The 25442-nt window shown below is 40.5% G+C and overlaps 3 protein-coding genes across 5 annotated transcripts in view; 2 read left to right on the top strand and 1 right to left on the bottom strand.

The window, feature by feature from the left end:
- Window positions 1-13353, bottom strand: part of DRC9 (dynein regulatory complex subunit 9) — a 76102-nt gene extending 62749 nt beyond the window's left edge. For 2 of the 3 annotated variants that reach the window (XM_020986017.2, XM_020986020.2), the window contains exons 1-3: window positions 13132-13351; window positions 1767-1834; window positions 126-414 (exon numbers count right to left, since the gene is read on the bottom strand). In XM_020986017.2, the coding sequence (XP_020841676.1) occupies window positions 126-414; window positions 1767-1801 (324 nt within the window). In that variant the 5' untranslated portion in view covers window positions 1802-1834; window positions 13132-13351. Of the gene's footprint in view, window positions 1-125; window positions 415-1766; window positions 1835-13131 lie in introns of all 3 variants that reach the window. The other variant, XM_020986019.2, reaches the window with a different exon arrangement.
- A 58-nt stretch (window positions 13354-13411) lies between these two features.
- RPL35A (ribosomal protein L35a) lies at window positions 13412-17953 on the top strand. Its single transcript, XM_020986023.2, has 5 exons — window positions 13412-13474; window positions 14575-14618; window positions 14764-14916; window positions 16553-16697; window positions 17888-17953. Exons 2-5 carry the CDS (start codon window positions 14608-14610, stop codon window positions 17909-17911), a joined length of 333 nt encoding a protein of 110 aa, XP_020841682.1. The 5' UTR covers window positions 13412-13474; window positions 14575-14607; the 3' UTR covers window positions 17912-17953.
- A 2028-nt stretch (window positions 17954-19981) lies between these two features.
- The window catches only part of LMLN (leishmanolysin like peptidase), a 66766-nt gene continuing 61305 nt past the window's right edge, over window positions 19982-25442 (top strand). The window contains exon 1 of the mRNA XM_020986016.2: window positions 19982-20245. Coding sequence (XP_020841675.2) covers window positions 19997-20245 — 249 coding nt within the window. The 5' untranslated portion in view covers window positions 19982-19996. The remainder of the gene's footprint in view (window positions 20246-25442) is intronic.

Here is a 25442-nt window from a genome sequence, read left to right as displayed (position 1 = left end):
CATCTGAGATAAAGGTGTGATTCTTTGAACTAAACTCTAGTAATATTAACTGTGAAAGAGAAGAAGAAGGGGGAGCAAAAACCAAGAATTAATAGAAGATAAATAGTAATCAGAACAATACATACACGGGTACTATCTGTCTTCCTTTCAAATGGAACTGGCATGATATAGTTTAGGATTGAAAGCTGGTCCAGGGTATCCTCCAGAACTGCAGAAATCCTGAGAATATCCAGAAGAGGGAGTGTATCAATTATTTCCTGGATGACTGGTAATTCTCCAGGTGGGAGTGTTGCTTCAGGTTCATCAGGAACATTAACACCAGAAGGAGGAGCTCCTGTCACTGCCACAACTTGAGGATGCAAAATCTTTGAAGGCATGTATACTTCCCCTTCCTCCTCCTCCTCCTCCTCCTCCCTAATAAGAATCAGACAAGCACATGAGTTAGCCTGAGTAATGCTTGAAGTAATACATATGCTGAAAATCTCTTAATTTGTACAAACTTATAGAAATGTTTTAAATTCCCCAAATTTTAGACTTGGTCCAAACTCTAAAGCCAGGCAGGATGAAACTCAGATTTGACCTGAAAGGAAACCATGTTGGTCACTGATTTGTATGAAGAAGAGAACTAATTTACCGTGAGCTGGAGGACCATCTAAGGCTTTGCTTGCATATCCTAGAGCAATATTTGAGACAACTCTAATAACAACCCTACTAGGAAATGCAAATACCTTTTGTGTGTGTGTGTGTGTGTGTGTGTGTGTGTGTGTGTGTGTGTGTGTGTGTGTGTGTGTGTAGACTTGCCCAGAGTCACAGAGCTACTGAGTGTTATGCGTCTGAGGGTGGATTTGAACTCAGGTCTTCCTGACTCCAGGGCGGGTGCTCTATTCACTGCACCATCTAGCTGCCCCTACCTTACTTTTTTTTAAAATGAATTTCATTTATATCTTTGGTATCATTTCTCCTCCACCACCTTAAAAAGTTATCCTTTATAACAAAAGATTTTAAAAAGATATCAATAAATTTCTTTATTTTTCTTGAAGTTTTTTTTTGGTCTATATTTTCTTTTACAAAATGACTAACATGGAAATATGTTTTGCATGACTACAAATGTATAACCTATATCAAATTGCTTGCCTTCTCAATGATGGGGGTGGGAAGGGAGAGAATCTGGAATTCAAAGTTTAAAAAACGAATGTTAAAAATTGTTTTTGCACACAATTGGGGGGGAATAAAATACTAAATAATTTAGAAAAACATTTTAAAATCAGTAAAACTGATCAATAAATTGAAAAAAAAATTGACAATATATGCAATGTTCCATACCCATGGACCCTTCCTCCTACACCTTTGCAAAAGAGTCAGGAAGAAAACACATCTTACTTTTTGTTTTATTTTTTGTTTTCTGTTGGGTTTTTTTGGGTTAGGCAATGGAGTTAAGTGACTTGCCCAGGCTCACACAGCTAGTGTTATGTGTCTGAGGCTGGATTTGAACTCAGGTCCTCCTGAATCCAGGGCCAGTGCTCTATCCACTGTGCTACCTAGCTGCCCCCGTCTTACTTTTTAAGAAAGATGTGTAAGTCCATGTCATTCAAATGTCTTTGTTTGTCTTAGTATGGATTTGAGCCAAACTTCAAAAACTTTATGCTATCCTATCAAATAGCAATCTGTTAAGTATATGTATCTGTGGTGCAAAAATGCTTATCAGTGTCTTATATAAAAGCACCTAAAATATCTATAAGATTTTAAAACTTGGAATTTGAACTTACTTCTTTATCAATGAGATATACTTAGTGTCTTCCATTGGGGCTTCAACACTTCATAAAAATGTAATCACCTGAAAGAGGAAAGTAAAATTAGGTTTAGTTTACTAGAGAGATTAAAGAAGTTTAAAATTGTTCTTGCCATCCAGGAAGATATTATGGCGTCACCAAAAAAGCATCAGCTTTCCCCCTGAATTAACATACTGATTTCCTATTTTCTCCCTTTTCACATTATATAGTGAAATTCCAGAACAGAAAGAATAATGAGAATAATTTGGTCTACTAACAACTCAACCTAAGAAATAACAAGGCTAAAAGCAAATAAAAATATTATATAGTTTTTTTGAAACATTTATTTTGTTGGTTAGATGGTTTGTTATGAAGCCACAATTAGCCTGTGAGATAGGTAGTAAACACTCTAAGGCTCAGACAAGTAAAGTTGAATCGCCTGTGGTCCCACAGCTTCGGTGTCACATCTGAAAGCCAAGTCCAAAGCTTTTGCTATCATACCACATTGCCTCATAGAAAATCATAACTAGAAGAAATGTCAGAAATAATCTAGTTCACTCCCTTTAGATGTCCAGGGAGCTTAAATAGGAGGAACTACGTCTCTTGAAATAAAATCTACTTCCTGAGAAAATGTTTCTGTTCTCTTTGAATAAACACAAGATATGGGGACATAAAATAACTATATAATGTATAAAATATTTAGGAGTCTACTTACTAAGACACACAAGAACCATATAAATACAACTACAAAACATACTTTACAAAGATAAAGACAGACTAAATAAGTGAGGAGATATTAGTTGCTCATATTTGGACTATACCAATATAATTAAAATGAAAATACTACCCAAATTAATTTACTTATTCAGTACCACACCAATCAAACTACCAAAGGATTACTTCAAAGCTGGGAGTTGGGGGGAAACCCCAACAAATTTCATCTGGTCAAATAAGGAGTCAAGATTCTCAAAATAAATAATAAGAAATAGTGGGCAGGAAGGGAACCTAGTAGTCTAGATCTTAACCTGATCTACAAAGCAGTAATCATCAAAACTATTCCATACTAAAAACAGAAAAGTCAGTGGAACAGATGCTATATAATATACAGAAAGAAAAGAATATAGTAACATAGTGTTCAATGAACCCAAAGACAATAACTTCTGATGTAAAGACTCCCTATTCAACAAAAACAACTTGGAAATCTAAAAAGCATTCTGAAAGTAATTAAGTTTAGACCAACATCTCACATCATATGCTAAAATAATCTTTAAGTAGCTACATGGCCTAGATATAAAAAAGAAAGAGAGAGGAGGGAGGGAGGGAGGGAATAAGCATTTATTAAGCACCTACTATGTGCCAGGCTCCATGCTAAGCCTTTTACAAACATGTTTACAAACACATTACAAACATTATCTGGGCACAGTTTTTGGAGAAGCAAGGAAGAAAATACTTTTTTCAATAAGGTATAAAGAAATCATGACAAAACATGGGATTAAAGAGGATCACAAAAGAGAAAACAGATCACTTCACATAAAATTAAAAAATGTTTGCACAAAATCAATGCATTCAAAATTAAAAAGGAAATAAGTTAACCAGGAAAAATCTTTACAACAAATTTCTCAGATTAAAGGCCTGATATTCAAGACATAAGAAAAACTATTTCAAACATAAAAGAAGGACAGCCGTTCCCCAAAAGACAAATGCTTCAAAGAAATGAACAGGCTGTTCCCAAAGGAAAAAAAATAAGCCATAAATATGGGAAAAATATTCCAAATCACTATTTTGAGAAATGTACATTGAAATAACTCTGAGGTTCTACTTCACACCTATCACACTGGCACTAACGCACTGATGCACGGCTGGTAGAACTGGGAGGTGGTCCAGTCTTTCTGGAGAGCAGTTTGGAGCGATGACCAAAAGGTCACTAAACTGTACATACCCTTTGACCCAGTGATACCAGCAGTAGGCCTATAGCCCCAAAAGATCAAAGAAATAGAAAAAGGACCCATGTGCACAAAAATATTTATAGTAGATCTTTTTGATGCAGCAAAGAACCAATGATAAAGTAGGCAATCATCAACTGAAGAATTCCTGAAAAAACTATATTATTTTGAATGTAATGCAATGTAATCACATAAGAAATGAAATTACAAAAGGGATAGTTTTAAAGAAACTTGGGATTGGCAGAGCCAAGATGGAGGAGTAAAAGCAATGACTCGCCTGAACTCTCCCCCATACCCCTCCCAATACTTGTAAAAAATGACTCTCAACAAATTCTGGAGCAGCAGAACCCACAAAAAAACAGAATGAAATAAATTTCCAGCCCAAGATAACCTGGATGGTTGACGGGAAGGGTCTGTTGCCCTCGGCTAGGAAAGGAACACAATTCAGCATGAGCACATCAGGCAAAGACTGGGGCCCAACAAACCTGGAGCAGGCCTCAGGGGCCTGAATCAAGGGAAGCTGTGGCGGTTTCTAGACTTCTCAACCCACAGATGCTAAAGACAATTTAGAAGCTCAGTGGGAAAGGTCTGTTGGACCTGGGTGAGAGAGGAACTTGGTCCAGGCCGCAGTCCTGGCACAGCCCTGGGGCTGCTGCTTCTGGAGCTCTCAGCCCACAGACGATGGGGGAATCAAGCAGCTGATCAGAGAGGGATTGCAGGGATCTCTCTGCTGGTGCTGAGGCAGGATTCTCTTGCATTACCCATGCTTGGATCTGCTTCCCAGTTCTGGGAGGCAGTCCTGGGGCAAGGAGGAGCACTGGCATAGCTGAGCTTGGGGCAGCAGCAGAGAGGGAACCCTCCTCTCACTTCCAGGGCAGAAAAGAGTGCTTGTGGTCACTCATGGACCAGAATACAGGCCAGGAGAGGAGTAAACACCTCTTCTTAGATCATGCCACCTTGGAAGAACTGAAAACTTACAGGTCCCTAGAAGTATCTCTGAAAACAGCTGCACAAAACCCATGAAGCTTGAGAGACTATACCCTCCACACTGCAAGCAGAGCCTACCTTAACAAAGAGTTAAAAAGTCAAGTGACTCTCTAGGAAGATGAACAAATAGAGGAAAAAAGCTCAGATTATAGAATCTTACTTTGGTGACAAGGAAGATCAAGGTATGCGCAACCAGAAGAAGACAACAAATTCTGGCTTCCTACATCCAAAGCCCCCAAGAAAAATACGAATTGGTCTCAGGCCATGGAAGAGCTCAAAAAGGATTTTGAAAACCAAGTAAGAGAAGTAGAGGAAAAATTGGGAAGAGAAATGAGAATGATGCAAGAAAATCATGAAAAACGAGTCAACAGCTTGCTAAAGGAGACCCCAAAAAAAGCTAAAGAAAATAACACCTTAAAAAATAGACTAGCCCAAATGGCAAAAGAGGTCCAAAAAGCCAATGAAGAAAAAAATGCCTTAAAAAGCAGAACTGGCCAAAGGGAAAAGAAGGTCCAAAAGCTCACTGAAGAAAATATTTCCTTAAAAATTAAAATGGAACAAATAGAAGCTAATGACTCTATGAGAAATCAAGAAATTATAAAACAAAACCAAAAGAATGAAAAAATACAAGACAATGTGAAAAAACTCATTGGAAAGACAACTGACCTGGAAAATAGATCTAGGAGAGATAACTTAAAAATTATTGGACTACCTGAAAGCCATGATCAAAAAAAAAAGAGCCTAGCTAGACATCATCTTTCAAGAAATTGTCAAGGAAAGCTGCCCTGATATTCTAGAACCAGAGGGTAAAACAGAAATTGAAAGAATCCACCAATCACCTCCTGAAAGAGATACCAAAAGGAAAACTCCCAGGAATATTATAGTGAAATTCCAGGGTTCCCAGGTCAAGGAGAAAATATTGCAAGCAGCCAAAAAGAAACAATTCAAGTATTGTGGAAACACAATCACGATAACACAAGATTTAGCAGCTTCTACATTAAGGGATCTGAGGGTTTGGAATATAATATTCCAGAGGTCAAAGGAGCTAAGATTACAACCAAGAATCACCTACCCAGCAAAACCAAGTGTAATCAATAAGGGGAAAAAATTTATATTCAATGATGTAAAGGAATTTAATGCATTCTTGAGAAGCCAGAGCTAAATAGAAAATTTGACTTTCAAATATAAGATTCAAGAGAAGCATGAAAAGGTAAACAGGAAAGAGAAATCATAAAGGACTTATTAAAGCTGAACTGTTTACATTCCTACATGGAAAGATGATATTTGTAACTCATGAGACCTTTGTCATTATTAGGATAGTTGGAGAGAATATATATAGACAGAGGACACAGGGTGAGTTGAATATGAAGAGACGATATTTAAAAAATGAAAATTAAGGGGGTGAGAAAGGGAGAAGTAGAATGGAGTAAATTATCTCACATAAAAGAGGCAAGAAAACACTTTTACAGTGGAGGGGAAGGGGGGGAGGTAAGAAGGAACGAGTGTACTTTACTCTCATCAGATTTAGCTTACGGAGGAAATAACATACACACCCAATAGGATATGGAAATCTATCTTACCCTACAGGAACATAGGGGGAAAGGGGATAAGAGAGGGAGGGGTGATAGAAAGGAGGGCAGATTGAGGGAGGAGGTAATCAGAAGCAAACACTTTTGAGGAGGGACAGGGACAAAGGAGAGAACAGAATAAATGGGGGCTGGGATAGGATGAAGGGAAACACAGTTAGTCTCTCACAACATGACTATTATTGAAGTGTTTTGCATAACTGCATATATGTAGCCTATGTAGAATTGCTTGCCTTCTCAATAAGGGTATGTGGGGAGGGAGGAGGAGAGAGAATTTGGAACTCAAAGTTTTAGAAATGAATGTTAGAAATTGTTTTTACTTGCAACTGGGAAATAAGATACACAGGCAAAGGGGTATAGAAATCTATCTTACCCTACAGGAAAACAGAAAAGGAAGTGGATAAGGGAAGGGGGGTGGTAATAGAAGGGAGAACAGATTGGGTGAAGGTGGAATCAGAATGTAGGCTGTCATGGGGGGGGGAGGGAAGGGATGGGGAGAAATTTTGGAGCTCAAAATCTTGTGGAAGTGAATGCTGAAAACAAAAAACAAACAAACAAACAAATAAATAAATGAATGAATGAATGAATGAAAAGGAACCCCCCCCCAAAAAAAACCCAACTTGGTACCACCTCACAACTATAAGACTGGCTAACAGAACAGAAAAAGAAAATGACAATGGAGGGAATACAGAAAAATAGGTACACTAATGCATTGTTGGTGAAGCTGTGAACTGATCCAACTGAAGAGCAATATGGAACTACGCCCAAAGGGCTATATATCAATGCATACACACCCTTTGACCCAGCAATACCACTACTAGGTCTGTATCTCAGAAACCAAAGAAAAAAGAAAAGGACCTATATATACAAAAATATTTATAGCAGCTCTTTCTGTGGTGGCAAAGAATTGGAAATTGAGGGGATGTCCATTAATTGGAGAATGGCTGAACAAATTGTAGTATATGATAGGGATGGGATATTACTGTGCTATAGGAAATGATAAGAGGGATGGTTTCAGAAAAACCTGGGAAGACTCATATGAACTGATGAAAAGTGAAGAGAGCAGAACCAGGAGAACAATGTACAAAGAAAACAATATTATAACTATGATCAACTATAGAAGACTTAGCTACTCCGATCAAGACAATGATCCACATTTCCAAAGGACTCATGATGAAAAAAATGCTCCCCACCTGGAGAGAGATTTGATGAACCAGATATGAGTGCAGGCTGAATCATATTCTTTACTTTATTTTTTTGCCTTTTTCTTTTTCAACATGGTTTATTTGGAAATATATTTTGCATGACTTTACACGTATCAAAGGGTGGGGATGGGACTAAAGGAGAGAATTTGGGGCCCAAAATTTAAAAATGAATGTTTAAAAAGAAATTTTAAAAATAAACTTGAGAGATGAAGAATAAATTGAACTGAACCAGAAGATTTTACACTGTTAACATCATCAAGAAAAACCAACTCTGAAAGACTTGACTCTGATTAATGTAATGACTTAACCAATCAGTGATGAAACACACCACCTACCTCCTGACAGAGGAGTAAGTTAACTCAGTGCACAGAATGAGACATACATTTTTAGACACAGAAAATATATAGATTTGTTTTGCTTGACTGCACTTATTTGTAACAAGGATTTTTCCCCACTGGGGAGGAAAGAGAAGCTCATAACAGTGTTGCCAAAGTAAGAGAAAAGAAAAAGAGTTTCATGAGTATTTTTCAAAAACTCAAAGAAGACATGCACAGCCAAGTTAGTAGAGTGGTAGGAAGCAGTGTGATCAGCTCTCCTCCACAAAACTCCTCCATACAGATCTAGAAAACGCACCGGACCAAATCCTGATTGGGAAATCCAGGGAAAAAAAAATCAGTAAGTGATTTGTCCAGCCCAGTTTGGCATAGGGAGACAGACAGGACTTGTGCCAGGAGTGGGCCCCATGCAAGCATTCCAAAACCCTGGCAGAGGCTGTGCATCAGGGCAAGGAGAGGTCTCAAATACATACCAGGAACCACCAGACCCACAATGGAGCATTAAGACAGGGGCAGTTAAAATCTAGCAACTTTATCACCTACTACCCACTTCCAGGCTCCAGATCCAAGGTGGACTAAAAAGAGGGCAGTTCCTAGTTAGGGAGGCTCTAGGCAGCATACAAAGAAAGGAGTGAGTTTAAAAGCCAGCAGCAGCAGTACAGACTACGGCCTGGATCTCATTTCCAGCATCTATCCCAGCCTGCAGAATAATAACCAGAACAGGAATTCCCAGACCAAAGGGGAGCCTACAATTCCGTCACTCTGAACCGACAAAGCTAAACAAATAAAACATTTTTTAAAAAGTCAGAGAAGAGAACAGAAGGAAACAAATAGGACACCTTTGAAAGTTATACACTGAAATACAACGATCCAAGAAAATTCAGAAGGACTTAGGATGAAAAATACTATCCATCCCCAGAGAAAGAGCTGGTAGTATCTGCATACAGATTGAAGCATATTTTTTTTACTTTATTTTTCTTGAGCTTTTTTTCTTGTCTATGTTTTCTTTCACAACACGACTATTATGAATATGTTTTGCATGACTACACATGTATAACCTAAATGGAATTGCTTGCCTTCTCAATGGGGGATGAGGGTGGGGAGGGAGGAAGGGGGAGAATTTGGAACTCAAAGTTTTAAAACCAAATATTAAAAATTGTTTTTACATGTAACTGGGGGAAAATAAAATACTAAATAAAAGCTTTTTTAAAAAAAGAAGGTTGCATGCTGAATTTATTACATTTGAAAAACAAAGCTATTCATAATAGAGATTCCCCTTTCTTAAGGCAATTCTTTTGTTCTCTAAATAAATTCAGGCTAAGAAGAAGCAAATGCTACTAAGTCACAGACATAAAAAAAAAAAGGCTTGCCTGGGGCATTATGGCAGGCATTCCCTAAGCTGAAGAATTGGTTTGTAAAACAAAAAGGAATATCATTGATTCTTCTTGGAAGTGGGAAAGTGAAGATGCCAAGGAACCAAAATTTCTGGCAGATTCAAAGATTCAACTCAAAGGAAAGAGGGAAGGATCATCATCATTACCATCATCATCATCATCTTCTTCATCATCATAGTTAACAGTTGATATAGCAATTTCAGGTTTACAGGTTTTCTCAGTTGATGGCTAAAGGGTTATCTACTGGAGTGGAAAGAGAGCAGGATTTGGACCCTGAGGAACTAGGTTCAAACCTTTGTTCTGTTACCACACTTGTCCAAATCATTTCATACTTCAGGGCTTTAGTTTCCCAATCTGTAAAATGAAAAGACTGGGTTTGTTCCTGAAAGCAGGTCCTATTTCTGAAAGCAATTTGGAAACTGTTAAAAGAAAATCTTTGCTCTGGCCTTTGCCCTGATAAAAGAGGAAAAAGTCTGGTAGAGAAAATTAAAAAGGGTTTATTTAAAGAAAACAACTAGGGGGAAATGCATTGGTGGGATGGCCTCGAGGGACCAACTCCACATTCAACCCCATTGCTTTTAAAGACCACTTTTCATAATAAGAGCAACAGTGAACATCTATAAAAGGAGATGATACATTTCATCTCAGCTCCTCCTCCACTGTAGTATTTTCTAGATTGTACCTAACCCTGAAACGAGGAAGAGATGACTTCAAAAGACAAGGGAATATGCTAGTGTTATCTCAGAGAGGAGTTCACAATCCAGGTAGGTACTGATTTCTAAAAATGGGATCAAAATGCATGCAGTTGCCCTTTCCTACTTTGGGTTATCACATACTTTAGCCACCCTATAAAAGACCTGGCACATACACCTAGGAAATGGGGAAGGGAAATCATGAGTTCACTTGGTAGTGGCAAAATTCTACACAGAATTAGCATCAAAAATCACCAGTCAGTGTGTGCTCTATGACCCAGCATTACTAGGGTGCCATTGAAGCCATCATGGGGGAAGTAACTGCTACGAAGAAGCCAGTCATTCCTATCATCTGTCACATACAAGGAAAGCAAGCAGCAAGCACTCTGGAGAGGGAGAGGGAGAGAAAAGGAGAGGAAGAGGGAGAGGGAGGGAGAGGGAGAGAGGGAAAGAGGGAGAGGGAGAGAGAGTGAGAGAGAGAGAGAGAGAAAGTAATGCCAGGCAAGTCAAACTACCACCATGGATCCTCAGACCGTGAGGGAAATAGCTCAGGATTCTAAACCTAAGGGTCTTGGCAAAGCAGCCCAAATCACCTGACCTGCTTCCAGTCCAACCATCGTTGAGGGGAGAAATCATTGTGGAGAGGGGGCCACCTTCCTCATCACCACCAGCAACTTCTAACTGCCATCAACAGGCACAAGAGCCCTGAACATGGTAGCACCCCCCCACCCCACCAAGACCATGAGTCCTAAGCTTCCAGGCTAACTTTCATAATCACCATTGGACCACAAATGCTGCTTCCAGTCCAACCCTCTCAGCCATCACTGGAGGGACTCCAGAAGGGAGAAGGGGTCAGTCATCCCCACCAATTGCCACTCACAAGGCAGGCAAGCCCCCCTCACTAAAGCAGCAAGAGACCCTGAGGGGAAAACAGGAGGCAACATGAGCCAGGCAAATCAGACCATGACCACCAACGGCCTTGGCCATCTCTCCTCAGACTCTGATGGAGACAGCTTAGGACATCGAACCCAACAGCTCTGGCAATAACGGTGCTCCCAATCTAATGTCCTCGGCCAGTCATATTCCATGGGGAAGAAACTCTTTGGAGAGGTAGCCTGGCAATTGCTCCAGCAAGTGCTACAACTACAGTTACTGATGACTCAGAAAGGAAAAAATTTTCCACCAGTCTTTGCCACTGTCAAATGGTTCAGCATCAGAAAATGATATGGCTTTATCAGTGGACATAACATTAAGGAAAATAGTTTATCATCTATTTCACATCCTAAGCACCTAAGCACCTTCCAACGTGACTTGAAGCTGAAACCTTCCACATGAATTGTGTGCTCCTTAAGAGCAGGCTGTCTTGCTTTTCTATTTGCATCCCCAGAGCCTAGCACAGTGTTTCACACATAATAAGCTTTTAATACAGGCTTTATCCATTCATTCATTCAAAACTACTGATGGGCAAAAAAAAAAGTAATGAGGAAAAGAAATAGTAAATACATATTTATAGCAGCTCTTTTTAATGGGGCAAAGAACTGAAAACTCATGTTGTACCCATGAATTAGGGGATGGCTGAACAAATTATGGTAAATAAATGTGATGGAATATTACTGTGTACTTTTTTGTCATTCAGTACTTTCCAAATCTTCCCCATCCAGAGATACTGGAGTGGTATGCTATTTCTTTCTGCAACTCATTTTATTTTACAGATGAAGAAACTGAGGCACACAGGGTTAAGTGACTTGCTTAGGGTCACACAGGTAGTAAGTGTCTGAGTCTGAATTTGAACCTAGGTCTTCCTGACTCCAGGCCCTGACCTTTGTCCACTTCACCACCTAGCTGCCCTACTGCTGAACACTCCAAAATGTCAAAAGGGACAATTTTAGAGAAACCTGGAAGGATCTGTATGAACTGGTACAGGGAAGGGAGCAGAACCAGAACAACAATGTATAAAACAAAAGCATCCATAAAAACAGCTTTGAAAGAATTTAATACTGATAATGCAATAACCTGCCACAGAGAGGTGATGGATTATGGTAACATATTAAAATACATTTTTGGACATGGCTACTGCAGGACTTTGTTTTGTCTATGCATATTTGTTACAAGAGTTTTGTTTTTCTTTTTTTAATGGGGGAGGGGAGAGGGCAAGAGAAAATAATATTTTCAATTGGAAAAAATCAAATTATTTTTTAACGGGTGGATGGGCTAAATCTGGGGAAGTACAGGAGAAAAATTTTTTGCTAATTGAAAAAAATTAAAAAATAAACTTTTAAAACTGGTCCAGACCAGGAATTCTTCACCTGGGGGAAGTGTCTATGAACTTCTTTTATAAATATTTTTTACACTGCATTTCAATATAATTGATTTCTTTTATAATCCTGGAGTCAGCCAGCATTGGACTTAGAGTGAAGATTCAGAGTTGGAGTCCAACCTCAGACACTTACAAGCTGTGTGGTCCTAAGTAATTCACTTAATAGCCATCTGCCTCAGTTTCTTTAACAGTAAAACGGAGATAACAGCACCTACCTCCTAGGGTGGTTATGAGGATCAAATGAGATAATATGTAAGGCATTGGGCGTCCAGCACATAGCAGACGCCTAATAAATGTTGATATTCTTCCTTTTGCTTTTGTAATCCAATTTTATTCTATGCATTTAAAAACATTATTCTAGGGGCAGGTAGAAGCTCCAGCTTTGGAGTCAGGAGTACCTGAGTTCAAATCCAGCCTCTGTGTGACCCTGGGCAAGTCACTTAACCCCGATTGCCTTACCAAAAAAAATCAAAACAAAAAAAAGTTAAAAAAAACCCCTCAAACATTATTCTGGGGAAAGGGGTCCATAGGCTTCACCAGACTTCCAAAGGGGTCCACGACACACACAAAATGGTTAAGAACCCCTCCACTAGATGGTCTCCAGAGTCCCCTCCACCTTTAAATAGTATTCTGCAATTTAGCAAAGGTGGAAACTTTCTTCCCGTGGCCCGGAGGACAACAGAAAGGGCGGGGGTGTGGGGTGTGGGGGTGCCTGCCTCTGGAGGCGGCACCCAATCCCTGAGCAGGCAAGGAGCGAGCCTAGCAACTCCCCAGGGGATCCCGAACCAAAACTTGAGTCCCAGAAAAAGGACAGAAAGTTGTGCTTCCGTGCCCTCCCCGGCAGCCCAAAGCCTTCATCCCCACCTCTGTCCAGAGAGCGCCCCAAGATAGAGAGTAACTTACTGGCCCCGTGGTTCCCATGGCAACTACACGCTTCGGAAGGGGCTTCTTTTGCTTGTCTTTTAGTGGCCTAAAGATATGCCTCCTTTACACGCCAAGCAGTGCACATTATATAAAGAAAAGTGGCAGGATTTCAATGGGACATTCGTGGTTATGTTCCTTGAAGTTATTTGTTTCTTTTTGGAAGGCATGATTTTGGATTTTGGGTGTTTTTTTTTTCCACAATGGTTCTCCCGGCTATTTCGGAGGGCACCTGAAATGGGAGGCGGGGCGGAAGAATGTATGTCCCACAAGGCAGCGCGGCAGGTCCTGCACTTCCTTTTTCCTCCATCTTGGAGCCGGGGAGGTGAGTTGTGTTTGTGCTCCTGTCTCAGCTTTGAAGTTAAAAAACTTGGCGGGGGTCAGGCCGGCGTCCCAGTCGCTTACGAGTGCTGGCCCGCCGCCGGCCCGGCTTACGATCACGATAGTTCCCGGGGTGGGAAGCTAGGGGATGGTAGAGATATTGGGTGGATGGTGGGAGGCCCGCCGGGCGCCCCGGGAAAGGGCTTTTCTTAGCGGGTCGCGAGCGAGTTCCGGGGCTGTCTGGATAACGTGGTTTTGCAGCGACTCCCGCCTTGGGCTTGACTTCTAGGGCACGATCGGCCGAGTTTTCACTTCGAGCGCCGGTTGCTGAGCTCTTTCGAAGTTCTGCCATTTCTTTCGGAGGATTGCTCATTCCCTCATACCACCCAGCAGTTAAGCATTTATTAAGCGTTTATTATGTGTTCAGCACTGCTAAGCTTTGGAGCTGTTAAAAAGGCAAAAAACTCCCGATCTCTAAAAGCTTAACTTTGTCCTGGGAGAAAATAACATGTATTCACACTAGTTAATTGGATTGCAGAACACATGCAAAATAACGTTGGTAGGCGGGAGGTGCAAACAATTAGAATTTGGGAATGGGCATTTGAACTAAGCCTTGAATGTAGATAGGAATTTCAAGAGATAAGTGAAAGAGGACATTCTAGGCGCAAGGAGCAGCCATAATCAGAAGGAATGGTCCATATGTCAGGCCAGTCTGGTCGGTTACACGGCGTGCTTTTGGGGAATGGATTAATGCCACTTTAATTAGTGCTTCTTTCCCCCTTCTTACTCTGTATAATTTACTTTCTACCTGTCTAGCTTTAGCTGCACTCCTCCCCACCACCCTTTGTGATTTTTCCTTTGAATAGTACTGAGGGTGATGAAGTGTATGTGCTGTATATTTTCTGTATTTGGCAAATTCTCATTTCTTTATAAGTGTAGTTGAGATGTATGTGCAGTGAGTACATCCATCAGTAAAACCTGGGAAGAGTTGGTAATATCTTTCACCGAATAGAAACAAGACCAAAAAAAATGAATCTCTTAAATTTTTTAATGATGTGTAACATTGTATTGCAAGCATTTAAACTCAGTCCCTTTTGTTTTAAGGCCTGCTGGAAACAGGACTTCTAGGACAGCATAATGTCTGGAAGGTAAGAAAGTATATTTCACTATACATTCACTATTTTATTTGTTTTTTCTCTTTGATGTTGTTTTGCTCTAAGATTTTCTTTATTTTTAGTAGGCCTCATAAACTCCACAAATGACAACGATTATCTTTGCATTTCTACATCTTAGACTGTGGTCCAAGGCCATTTTTGCTGGTTACAAGCGAGGCCTACGAAACCAGAGGGAACATACAGCTCTTCTGAAAATTGAAGGAGTCTATGCTCGGGATGAAACTGAATTCTATTTGGGCAAGAGATGTGCTTATGTATACAAAGCCAAAAAGTAAGTGCCTTTTTTTTTTAACTTGCTCAAGAATAATAGAGGATTTAAATTCAAACATTTAATTTTAAGGAAGGGCAAATAAGACATTTGTGACAGCACGTTCAACATATGGTTAGATTCTTGTTAGTATGAATGTAAAACAAGAGTATAAGTATTGTTGGATCTACAGTGGTATCTCAGGGAAGGATTATGATAAATTGTTCAATAAACATTAAAGTGCTTACTGTGTACCAACTGTGGTACTACGCACAGGGAATTAAAAGAAAGGCAAAAGACAGCCCTTGATCTCAAGGAACTCAGTCCAATGAGGGAAACTGGAAAGCAATGAGGGGGCAGGTTATGAAAGGCTCTGCCGTTCAAAGAGGATTTTTTTCCATTTGATCCTAAAAGTGATAGGGAACCACTGGAGTTTATTCAGTGGGGGGATTGACATGGTCAGGCCTGCATTTTGGGAAGATCATGGACAGCTGAGTGAAGGATGGAAAGAAATAGGGAGAGTCTTGAGGCAGGGAGGCAAACCAAGAGACTTGATTGCATAAGGTGACAAGGGAAGAAGAGGAGGCTTATGTTAAGGTAGAGTCAGCAAGAATTGGCAACAGATTGGATGGGGGGATGGTAGAGAATGAGAAATTTAAGGTGACACCTAATTGTATTTGAGAATCAGCAACTGAGGTACTTGAATCAGGGAACTGATAAGATCATCAAATGAAATAGGGAGCGCCCAGGACAGAGCCCTGTAGGATACTCACTTAGTAGTCGTTACCTTATGAAGATCCAGTAAATGAGACTGAAGAATGGTCAGATAGATTAGGAGAACCAAGAGAGAGTAGCAGTAGTATAGGTACTCAATAAATGTTTAATAATTATTTACTGGTCAAGAAGGATGAGTATTGAGAAAGGGTCATTAGATTTGGTGATTAAGAGATCATTGGTCACTTTGGAGAGATTTCGTTTCTGTTGAATGATGAGATCTGAAGCCATTTCTAAATCTCACGATTCCTGAATACAGCCACTTAAAATCAGTGGGATTTATAGTTAGGATGAGGGTTTTTTTAATTATTATTAATATTTTCCCCCCAATTACATGTAAAAAAAGTTTTCAGCATTTTTTAAAATTTTGAGTTCCAAATTCTCTCCCTCCCCCTTCCTGAGACAGTTGGTAAGCAATCTGATATAGGTTATACATAGGCAAGCATGTAAAATGTTTTCACATTTTGTAGAAGAAAACTTGAACCAGAAAGAAAGTGAAAAATAATTTGCTTCAGTCTGCATTCAAACTCCATCAGTTGTCTGGAGTTGGATAGCATTTTTCATCGTGAGTCCTTTGGAATTGTCTTTGATTGTTGTGTTGCTGAGAATAGCTAAGTCATTCACAGTTGTTCATCCTACAGTATTGCTGTTACTATGTACTTCTGCTCACTTCACTCTGCATCGTTGCTTAGGATGAGCTTAAATTGAATGTGGCAACTAAATTGAGGTTTGGAAATGTTTCCATTGGATTGGTAGCTTTGGGGATGAAAGAATTTTCCTAACTTGTGATTTGGGATGATAACTTTGTATAAAGTTTCCTTTGAACTTTGTTGTGCATTATTGTGATTTTATTGGTTAAGATTCTGGGTATTTTTTTCTCTATCAGCAACACAGTGACTCCTGGTGGGAAACCAAACAGAACAAGAGTTATCTGGGGAAAAGTTACTCGAGCTCATGGAAATAGTGGAATGGTTCGAGCCAAGTTCAGAAGCAATCTTCCTGCCAAGGCCATTGGACACAGGATCCGAGTGGTGAGTAGTTCAAATGTACAAGGTATCCTTCTATTTTCAGACATAGGAGATGTAGTCAATAAAGTACTGGACCTCAAGTCTGAAGACCTGAGTTCAAATCCTAATTTAATTAAACTGGTGGTAGTAAAGATCTAAACTTAGCCTTTGAGCTTATCTTATTAAACTGGTGGGTCCGAGTCTTTTGAATGAACAAAAGCAAGTTCAGGGTTAAATGTTAACGATATTAGATTGAGTCATAGAAATAGCCTCTATTCTTAGAAGTGGTGATTTTCTGAAAAGAAATTGTGCCCACATTCAAGAATTACCCTTGCCATGTATCATATTTGTTCTAGATATACCATCCACTCTGTGTAATAAGATTGTTTATATACTATGTCCTTCTATGAATATTCCCATAGAAGTCAAATCTTCCTGTTTTTGGATGAAATTACAGTAGAAGGTATAACATGCATGGGTGTATTTGCCCTGTCAAATGCTACTCTATTAGAATAGGCTATATATTAAGTTGGTCTTGATCTTGACTCTTCCCCTATACTAGTACTCTATGCAAATTAATTAATCTCTGAGCTTCAGTTCCCTCCTTTGTAAAAAGGAGATGATAAATTTCTTTCCAGCCTTGTCAGGTTGCTGATAACTGTTAAGACAGGAGGTAAATTGCACCGCATACTTTTTGTGGGAAATGTTTAAAACCAGCAGTTTACCCCTTCTGTGTGCAGTGATGGCACGCTTACTGATATATGCGTAAAATGGGATTTTTTTAAGCTTGTTGAAGTGGGCTTGGAACATCACTCAACACTACCGGCATTATTTTAACTTTAGTTACATTTATTTACAAGCATTGTTATGGAGTGTTTGCAGAGGGGTATGTCTTCCTCCATCCCTGTCAGGAAACAATAGTATGCTTGAAACTCCTTGCTGTAATTTAGAAAAGCATAGAATAAGTTTTAGGCTTATGAGAGAGATGTATTCTTGCTAAGATCTCTGTTTCTTTGCATTGCTTGTCTTTTTTTTCCCCCCAGTTCTTGCTCACCAAGACCACAAAGTAAATTTTTATTTTATGGCCTTTTCATAAGGCCTTGTTTGCCTGCCAAAAAAATGTAATGATTTGTTAGTCCCTATACCCCTTTAGAAGATAAAATTAACTTGTATGTTTATTACTCATCTCTTACCTATTATTTTTTTTCTTCCAGATGCTCTATCCCTCAAGGATCTAGAATATGAAAACTGATTAAATAAAATTACTCATTTTTTGCAAATGTTTATTTTGTTTTGGATGCCTTTTTCCTATTTGAGATCTATTTGTTGGTGTTTTTAAAAAATAAATATTTACTGATCTCTTGCTTTTACGTCACTCATATTTTCCGCTTTTTCTGTCTCCTGTCAGAGCCATGTCTTGTAAAAGTATGAAAAAGCTTTATGAAACTAAACATCAATTTCACAGCACTCAGTTTTGTTACTGTTCTTTCCATTTATGTTGTAGTTGTGTATGTTATTTTCCTGGTTCTGCTTACTTCACTTTGTGTCTTGTCATATATGCCCTCCTGGGTTTTTTTTGAAACAGTCCCCTTCATTTCTTACAGGACGGTAATAAGCAAAACTTGAAGATTTTTGCTAAGGTGTGGGTATGGTGCTGCTTTTATCTCAATACAGCCTTCATGGGGAGGCTGAGGCTGGCAGATATCTTGTGCTAAGGAGTTCTTCTTTGCAGTGACTGTGCCATGGCAGAACCAAGGTCAACATCAGCACAGTGAGCCTGATGACAGGAGGAGCCACCAGGTTACCTAAGGAATGAACCAGACCTGTTCAGAAACAGGGAAGGTCAAAGCTTCTATGCCCATCAGTGAGATAGGGCCCTGTACTTCCAGCCTGGGCAAAATAGGTACCTCCTACTCTTTTTTTAAAAGATGATTGTAATTGTAAGATTAAATTACAATTTTTCCCAAAATGTCTGGTGATTTTTCTATTAAGGAGATGCACCACGTACAAAGATAAGTAAATTGACAAACTTTCGTGGTTTCTTATTACCTTTAGAATCAAATATAAAATCCCATTTTGTTTTTCAAGGTCTTCAAAATTTGGTCCCAACCTTCCTAACATTAATCCCCTCCACGTACTCCATAGAACAGCTATACCACCTATTTGCTGAAAATCACACAAAACATTGTATCTCTTGAATATATGCTTTTACATTGGTTGTCCCTCAACCCTGGAAATAACACTCCTTCCTCGCCTCTGCTTCTTGGAAGCCTTGGAGTCTCCTTTGAGGCTCAGCTCAAATTTCCTGGTCCTACCATGTCACCTTTCCTAGCCCCACCTTTAATGTGTTGCTTTCACTCAAATCCTCTCAAAATTCTTTCCTCAAGCATTGTGATTTTCCTCAAGGTGCTTTCTCATGTTTATATAATATAAATATACAATATCTAATATACATACATAATAAACCTAAATGTATTTTTTCTGCTCCTTTTAGGAAACAAAATTTATCCACATGAAAAGGACATACTACCTTACAGATGAATAATAGAAATTTTAAAAAAATTCAGTGTAACAAATCAACACATCGATCAAGTCTGACCATTTATGCAAAATTCCATATTTATAGTCCCCCATTCGTATTGAAAAAGGGAAGTGCAATTTCATAGTTTTTCTTTGGGTCCAAGCTTGATCATTACAAAGCATTCAGTTTCAATTTCTGCTTAATAATCATTTATCAGGTGCCTACTAGGTGCTGGGGAGATGAAAAAAAAATAATGAAAGCCAGTCTTTGCTCTCAAGGAGCTTACATTCAATTGGGAAGAAAACGAAATGGAATTCGAGAGTTCTTTCCAAGTATGCAGACCGCAGCCCATTCATAAGGCTGCCTATCTTGTGTTTGTCCATGTTCTCCGAAAAGTCTGGCATATGGGGGCAAGAGAAATTCCCAATATGCTGCAAGCCTTCCCCGCTTTCTCTCAGCTGCTTGACATAAATCCAGCTCTTCTTCCTGATATGCATTTCCTCGATGACATTGTTTGCTCCTGATCTTTAATAGTGCATTACATCAAGTTCCTCTCCAAAGTCCTCTGCTTGATCTTCAGCTTTCACAGGCAATGAATGGTGTCTCACTTCCTGCTGCCACAGAGCACGGATAAACACATACAGTATAGCTTTTTTGGGGGCGGAAATTATTTTTTATTCGTACAATTCGAAGAGGAATTCATACAACACAATTTGAGAGAGGCTAGAGCACTAACACAGTCAGCCTTCTAGCCTGTGACTGAGCCAATCAGAGACCGCTTTCTCCGTGAGGTAGTGACGTCATGCGTACACGTAGACGTACGCGGTGCGATAAGCGTCACGCGCTCCATGGTAACGACGCTCGGCAGCACTTAAAGATGGCGGCCGAAGGAGGCGGAGGCCCTGGCGGCCGGCGGCCGAGCGGACCTTTGTGGACTCTGCGGACTCTGCTCCTCTTCCTGACCGGCCTTCGGCCGAGCATCGCCGCCTCTTCCTCGGTCTCCTTGGGCGGCGGCTCCCACTGCCATCACCGCGTCCCCTCCGCTGATGAGGTAGGGATGCGGGCGCCCGGCCGAGATGGGGGGAGTGGGCTGGGCATCAAGGCGCCCGGCGGGGCCGGAGCGAGAGCCGAGCAGCGGGCGCCGGGGCCCGGTGGGGGCTCGCTTCCTCTGGGAGGCTCCGGGGTGTTGGGGGCGGTAGTTCACATTCATTCGCGCTTTGAGGTTCATAAAGCGCTTTCCTCCGAACTGCCCAGTGAGAGAGGGAGGAGGGTGCCGGCATCCTTACATGGGGCAGCCTCGGGAGAGGGCAGGCGTCGGCTCATTTTGCAGATTAAGAAGCGGAGCGTTTGACTTGCAAAAGAAAGAAAGGAGAAATTACGGAAGAAAGAAAAATTGAATGAAGGAAGAATGAATGAAAAGAAGGAAGAACGAATGGGAGGAAGGAAGGGAGAATGAATAAATCAAAGAAATGGCGGAAAAAAGAATCAGAAGGAAAGAAAGGAGAAAAAAGAAAGAAGGGAAGGAAGAAAGAAAGAAAGAAAGAAAGTTGGCTGCATGACATTTTGTCCGTGCCGCAAGTTAAAATAGGATCAGGATTCCAATCGATCGATCAATCCATCAAATATTAAGCGCCAGCTCTGTGCTATGTGCGGAAGCGATACAAATGCAAAGAAGGAAACATCCCTTGCTTGCTTGCAAGGAGGTTACTTTCTAACGGGGAAGATGAGAAGTGCACAGTTGTCAAAATATGTGCATGAATACAAAGTTAATAGTATATCTACAAAGTTAATATAAGATAATAAATGATGCGTAGGCTTTTAGGTGGTACAGTGAATAGAGCTCTGGACCTGGAGTCAGGAAGATTTGAGTCCAGATCCAGACTTGGACGCTTACTAGCTGTGACCCTCTGCAAGTCACTTCACCCTTGCTTGTCTCGGTTTACTCATCTGTAAAACGAAGATAATGATAGCACCTACCTCCTTAGGGTTGTTGTGAAGATAAAAAGATAACATTTGAAGAGTTTGAAAGGGAGAAAGTTAGCTTTTGGGGGTCAGGGGACAGAATCAGGAAATGCTTCATGGGAAAGATGATGCCTGAGCATCTTGAAGGAAAAAGCTGATGATGTTAGGATGGAGTGCACTCCAGGTGTGGGGAATTGAATTGCTAATTAATTTATGAAGTTATGAAATGGGGGCAGGCACACTGTTACTCTCAGGGAAAGACCAGAATGGCAGGCAGAAGTGAGCTGCAGTCACAATAGGGGCAAAGGGCATAGAAAATACAGAAACAAATGGATGCAAAGGGAGAAGAGATAGAGACAGATTGCTGGGTACTGGGATGGGATGGTGGAAGCAGGGTGTGTGCCTAGGAGTGTGGTTATCAGGAAGGTCACTTAAGTAACCAGAGATTGGATTAGTGTTCCAGCACTGAAGGAGCATGGAGATAAAAGAGTGCTGGGGGTGAAGGTGGGAGCAAGAGAGCAAGATTTTGAGGTCTCATTTTTAGACAGTTTGATGGGGGACAGACTAACTCATATCCTTGCCACCTTGGGGTAAGTTCATTAACATATCCAAGTCATCTCAGGGTTGTCAGTAAAACTGTAAAGTTATCATATCCATCTTATCTCAAAGTTTTCAGGTACATTTGGTGTTCTGCTTGTATTACTGCAGATGTTTGGAACTTATCTGAGATTTACAAATCATAGGACCAAAAGGCCCCAACCACCAGGTTTAGAAGCTACCCCTGCTTTAGCACATATTTTCAGGATGTGGTATCCCCTTTGCAATCTTACTTCCTGCTATTTATACTGGTTACCTATACATTTACTTACTTTCCTGACTAGACATCAGTGGGAGCCAGGAAGAGAGGTTGGTCAGGAGGACCAGAACAAGATACACTTTTAACATAGGAATGGCCAGTGTCATCAGTGGGGAATAGAGAGGCCGATTTAACAGGATCTCTTCCTCTCACAAGTACAAGGTTTCAGTCTGCCAGGGAGCATTAACGTGGCTACTATGTGCCAGCTTTTGTAGTAGTTGCTGAAGAAACAAAGGCAAAAACAAAATATTCCTGACACATAGTAGGTGCTTACTAAACGTTTGAGGGGCAACTAGGTGGCACAGTGGATAGAACACCATCCCTGGAGTCAGGAGGACCTGAGTTCAAATTCAGCCTCAGATACTTGACACTTACTAGCTGTGTGACCCTGGGCAAGTCACTTAACCCCATTGCTTAGCCCCCCCAAAAATATTTATTGATTGAATGAGGGAGTTAGTATGTACATATAAAATATAGAATGTATATAAAATACCAGGCAGTTTGGAGAGGAAGGAAGACATGCATATAGCTATAGCTATATCCGTATAACTGTGGCTGAGTCTTGAAGATTAAGGGATTTTAGAAGCAGAAGTGAAGGAGTGCATTCCAGGCATGAGGGGACGGTCAGTGCACAGGCGTGGAGTGAGAAAATAGCAAGATGACCAGTTTGGCTGGACTGACCATAGAGTGGGATAAGGAGTAGTGAGTGTACAATAAGGCTGGAAAGGAAGGGTGAGGCTAGGTTTTGAAGCGCTTTAAATGCAAACAGGAGTTTATATTTTATCCTAGATGTTATAGACAGTGACAGAAGTTTATTGAATAGAGGAGCAACAAGGTAAGACCTGTGCATTGGGAAGATCACTTTGGCAGCTGTATGGAGGATGGATTTTAGTGGGGAGACACTTGTGGCAGGGAAACCAATTAGGCCGTTGCAGTAGTCAAAAGTGAGAGGTGATGAGAGCCAGCCCTAGAGTAGCAGCAGTATCAGAGGGAAAAAGAGGACGTATGCAAGAGATATTACAAAGGTAGTATTTTTTTTCTTTTCCTTTTTTTTGGTTGGGCAGTTGGGGTTAAGTGACTTGCCCAGGGTCACACAGCTAGTAAGTGTCAAGTGTTGGAGGTTGGATTTGAATTTGGGTCCACCTGACTCCAGGGCTGGTCTATCCCCTGTGCCACCTAGCTGCCCTACAAAGGTAGTCTTAATAGGACTTAACTGCATATTGGATATGAGGAGTGAGAAAGAGAGAGAAGACCTGAGGATGACATTTTGGTTTTGTTGACCTTGGGTGACTAGGAGGATGATGTCATCTCCCCCCCCCCAGTAAGAAAGTTGTTGTTTGTCCTTCCCTTTTGAAGAAGATCATGACATCAGGAAAGTGATGCCATGACTTGAAAGTGAATTGGATTTAATTTAATTTAATTAACTTAATTAAAGGGCTTCACTTTGTCCTCCAGAGCCATCTGGGTCCAGTGGCAATATATAGATTAGGATGACTGGAGATGGCCCCTGATACAGTGACAGATCTTGACCTCTTTAAGCTAAAATCTTTTTGAGTTTTCACTTTGACTGAGGCAAGGGCCATTCTGTAATTAAGGTTAGGTAAGTAGTGATCCAAAGAATGGCCCCTTTTGCCTGATCAAAAACAAAAACAAAAAATCAGTCTGCGAGGGGAAGGCTCTCAGGGTTTCTGGCCAAAACAGAAACAATTAAATTGCATTAGGAAAATAAGGGAGAAGAAAGGGCTGGAGGGGAAAGATGAGTTTGTTTTGTTTCATTCCAGTCCTGAAGCTGAACCTCCAGATTGGCTAGAATCGTGTCCAGTCTGCAACATTTGGAAATGAGGAAGAGTTCTTTTTAGGCCTGGGAACTGCTTGTGTGAAAGAGTAGAAATAGGCAGCAACATAGCTGTAAGTACAGTTTTACTGGACCAAACTAGGTAGCAGTATGCTTAGAGAGAAGGGAATAGATGTGACTAAATATTATGGAGGCAGAATTAACATCTCTTGGCAACAGGTTAGATGAGGGATCTTGAGGAAAGAAGATTTGAACGTAACCTCAAAGTTTCAAGTATGGGTGACTGGGAGAATAATGGTATCTTTAATAAAATTATAGATATTTGAAAGAGATGAGGAGTGGTGGGGTTGGAGGGGGCAGATGAGTTCAGTTTTGTACTTGTTAAATTTGAAATGCTTATGGGGCATTCTAGTGGAGATGTTTAAGGCAGATAAATATATTTATGAAGCTCAAGGATTGTCACATACATTTTGCTTTCACAACTTTCAAATAGTCAGTTTTGCTGAAGGGAGGATTCAACGTAGGCATTTTTTTCTGCTGTAAGTTCCCCTTTTAGGTTGTTGGTTACGTTCTTTTCTTTAGCTCTCTGAAATAAATGGCTCTTTCCAGCAGCTGCAGAAGTTATTCAACCCACATGTATTGTAAAAGTAACATTCCTAACTACAAATGTCCTGCTACATAATAAGATTTCTAAGGCAATCTCACTTTGACAAGCAGGATGATAGATGTAGATCCTAATCTAGTAGAATACTAGATTTAATAGATGTCTGAAAACTCTCCATTATGCTCCCCACAAACCCATACCCTACAATCTGGCAGTAGCAACAAATATGCACATAAAAAGTCCAAGAAAGTACACTGGTTAAGTGATCTGCCTGGTCCAACTGAATTATGTTCAAAAGTAGTTTCTTAAGGTTATTGCCACTTTCCGTGACTTATACATTCCTCTTTTTTTTTTAAACTATAAAAATAAGCTCTATTAGTCAACCATTTGTCTCTGACTAATGAGAAACCTATAGACCTGATTCAGTTGCAGTTGCTAGCCTTGGAAATAAATCATTATACTCAGAAGTTTTGTGCCTCAGACTTTTCTATTTCAGACAACGGATCAACAGTTACAAGATTTCATCACCCACAAGCGTTGCTTCCATGGATGGTAGCTGCTGAAGTTAGGCTGGAAGCAGGGCAGGGTTGGGATGGGGGAGAAGATTGCTCTTCCTGGGCCCCTTGGGCTTCCATGCCCTTCGGTGGTAGTTGTTCAGCAGTTCTGTTGTGAGTAATGAGGGTGGTGGGCTCCTTCACAGGGAATACTCCCTTTAGTGATGGTTGAAGAGGCCAGCCTGGAAACAGGGATATTGGTCTTGGCAGGACATTGCTATTCCAAGGACTCTTGGATTCAGGTTCCTGGATTGTTTCCAATTTTGGGGGGGGAACATTAACAATTGGGGGAACCAGGAAGTGCCTGTAGTAGGAGGTGTCACTCTAGTTGAGCTTTGAAGGGATTAAGGGTTGCAGGGAGATGGAGGTCAGGATTAACAAGGGGGACATGATATGAGGTGTACAGGTAACATCAAGTACACTATTTTGTCTGTGACAGAATAATGGGAAATAATCATTCTGGAAAAATAAGCTCAT

This window comes from Phascolarctos cinereus, unplaced genomic scaffold, assembly GCF_003287225.1.
Source record: "Phascolarctos cinereus isolate Bilbo 61053 unplaced genomic scaffold, phaCin_HiC Scaffold_726;HRSCAF=1367, whole genome shotgun sequence".
Lineage (NCBI taxonomy): Eukaryota > Metazoa > Chordata > Mammalia > Diprotodontia > Phascolarctidae > Phascolarctos > Phascolarctos cinereus.
The sequence above is the reverse complement of the archived record's forward strand: the minus strand, read 5'-3'. Positions and strand labels throughout refer to the sequence as shown.

What these genes read in the sequence shown, in the direction of transcription:
- RPL35A (XM_020986023.2), top strand. An exon ending in TATGTATACAAAGCCAAAAA is followed by an intron (nt 14,917 to 16,552) that starts GTAAGTGCCTTT and finishes TTTCTCTATCAG; the next exon opens with CAACACAGTGACTCCTGGTG. An exon ending in TTGGACACAGGATCCGAGTG is followed by an intron (nt 16,698 to 17,887) that starts GTGAGTAGTTCA and finishes TTTTTCTTCCAG; the next exon opens with ATGCTCTATCCCTCAAGGAT.